The 2,644-nt window shown below is 41.1% G+C and overlaps 1 protein-coding gene across 2 annotated transcripts in view; it reads left to right on the top strand.

The window, feature by feature from the left end:
* The window catches only part of afdna (afadin, adherens junction formation factor a), a gene marked incomplete in the record, with an annotated part of 91,694 nt that overhangs the window by 53,511 nt on the left and 35,539 nt on the right, over nt 1–2,644 (top strand). For both annotated transcript variants that reach the window (XM_025009404.2, XM_025009403.2), the window contains 2 exon segments: nt 1,709–1,854; nt 2,037–2,131. In XM_025009404.2, coding sequence (XP_024865172.1) covers nt 1,709–1,854; nt 2,037–2,131 — 241 coding nt within the window.

Raw genomic sequence — 2,644 nt, 5'->3', positions numbered from 1 at the left:
AAAACTCTGAGAAAAGCAACCGCTCTTCATCGTTGCTCCATCTTTCTTCCTGGCACATGTTGTCGTGTGACGTCTTGCTTCTTCTCAGCAGAGTGGATAAGAGACCTCCTCCTCCTCTGCTCCATCTGTCTGTTTGGATTCTCCTCCAACCATCCGTGTGTTTAAATGTCCGAAATGTCCTTTTTGTTTTGGATGCACTCGGCTCCACGTATCATTCTCTGGCTTTTCCGAATGAAGGGTTTTTTTTGTTTTGGTTCTGTTTTTGTTGTTTTTAAGGCGAGTGAAAGGAGGCGAGCTTTCCTTCCTCTCTGAGCGGCGGGGGTTTTAGCCAATCGGCTCCTCGGACACCGAGCCACGTCTTCCACGGACGTGAGACACGGTTGTTCCCTCTGCAAGCAACGGGTTTAACTTTCTATCCACGGGAAAGTTTTTACCAGCACGTTACGATGAGTTTCATCGATGTTCTAAAGACGGGAATGTTTCAGCTGTTTGACGATTTTATTTGTCAGATAAATCCTGAACTACAGCCCAGATTTAAAAGTTAAAGCAAGAGAAACTCAAGCATCAAGTATTATGTCTTTATTTTAATTTAAAAATAATGTCTCAGCCCTCCAGTTTGTCCTTTGCAGAGTAACAAACTGTGAGTTTTAGTTTCAGCATGAATTAAACCTACAGGCTACTTACACTTTGTGCAACATATTGTTTAAATTTAGTTTTAAAATCTAGTGTAGATTCTTATTTAGTCCGTTGATTTGGGCGGTCTTAAAAAGTCTGGAATTGTATTTTAGACTTTTTCAGGCCTGGATAAATATGGAAAACAAGAATTATGAACAATCGTTGGGGTTTCCAGATAGTTTCTACAAAATAAAGCTGCATTTTTAAACTTACTCAGACAAGCTGAATAGTTTTAATCTTCTATATCAACAGAGGACAGTTTAAAAAAAATAATAATTACAAGTTCATCTGGGAAAATACAACATAAATAAACTATTAAGCTGAGAACTTCATGAATAATGAACTTAAAAATTAAAAAAAACAAATCGTCAGGTGTTTGTTCTATAAAAACTTATAATCAAACTTAATTTCTCTGAGGAAAAAAATCATGTAATTCTTAAAATAAAATCAGAGCGGCTTCAAAGGAAAAGTAATCGTATAACAGCTTAGGGTTATTTTTATCATTACAAGCATATAAATCATAATTTGTTTAGATTTTATTCTCTGCTTTAAGCTTTTTAACCAAGCTGCGCTCTAACTGGATTAAAATGGACTTTCTGTAGGGCTGAAGCGGCTGCATTAATTAGATTTAATAAGGAAATCTTCTGTGAGAATCCTTTACGTTTCAGCCTCGTTTGCTTGCAGCGTGGATGAACTTTGACCTTTTTAATCAAACGTACAGCGTGGAGTGGCTCGGTGTCCGGAGGAGAGGTCACCTTCATGTGAAACTGAATGAAGACACGTTGTTTGGGGGTGTGTTCAGTGATTCTGACGGCGCTGACCGCTCTTGTTCTCCACACCGGCTTGGCTTCGAGGGAGGGGTGGAGGCATGAATCTGTCCCTGAAGTAACAGCTGCTCCTTCTGGCTGCCGCTCAAACACAAGCCGTGTTTCTCCTTAACCCCCGCGGCCTCTCCTGCGTCCTGCCGCTCTAACAGCTTCCTCTCTGTATGTCTGTCTGTTTGTTCTGTGTCTCTGCGATCGGTGCCTTACAGAAGCAGAAGAACATCGCGGGAGCGCTGGCCTTCTGGATGGCCAACGCCTCCGAGCTGCTCAACTTCATCAAGCAGGACCGAGACCTGAGCCGGGTCACGCTGGACGCCCAGGACATCCTCGCCCACCTCGTCCAGATGGCCTTCAAGTCAGTCTTTAGTGTGGATGTTGTTTCAGATCGCACCTTCGACGTGTTTATATAACAAGACACAAACCCAAAGGGAAACGGAACTGAATGTCGCCGCTGTTTTTAGACTCTAATTAAAATCAGATTGTGACGTTTTCTGTGAAGATTTATGGCCGTTAACGAGCCGTAACGTGTGGCTGCAGGTACCTGGTCCACTGTCTACAGGCTGATCTGAACAACTACATGCCGGCCTTCCTGGACGACCCCGAGGAGCACAATCAACAGAGACCCAAGATCGGTAACGTGAACAAACACCCAGAGACTCTTATTTGTTGCAATCAGTCCTAATGAATCAGTACTTGAATACAGTTATCTCGAGTTTTATTGGGATCTCTTTAGTTTTAAAAAAAAAATCGATCTAGGTCAGTTAAGATTTCAGTGCAAGCGTCGTCTCAAAAAGATTTAACTTCCCCAGCATCATGCAATTAAAGCTGTTCCTCCAGGATTTTGTGGGCATTTTTTGTGATTGATGTGGCTAAAATGCCTGATTTTGCGGGGCGTTTTCCTAAAATTTGCAAATTTATATATTTTTTTACTAAAATCAATAAAAAACCATAACTTTTAATATATAAACCAAAATACTTCCTAGTTTTGTAAGATAATTCTCAACAAACATTGACATTCTCAAAAGGTGCTTTATTTGAGAACTTTGATAGCTTCTAAACTGACATTCATGAGCATTTCTGGATTGTCCCTGGTCTGCAGCTCTCCTCACATGTTTTGCAGACACAAAGTGTTTGTCGATGCGTTT

Source organism: Kryptolebias marmoratus, linkage group LG19 (assembly GCF_001649575.2).
Source record: "Kryptolebias marmoratus isolate JLee-2015 linkage group LG19, ASM164957v2, whole genome shotgun sequence".
Classification (NCBI taxonomy): Eukaryota; Metazoa; Chordata; class Actinopteri; order Cyprinodontiformes; family Rivulidae; genus Kryptolebias; species Kryptolebias marmoratus.
The sequence above is the reverse complement of the archived record's forward strand: the minus strand, read 5'-3'. Positions and strand labels throughout refer to the sequence as shown.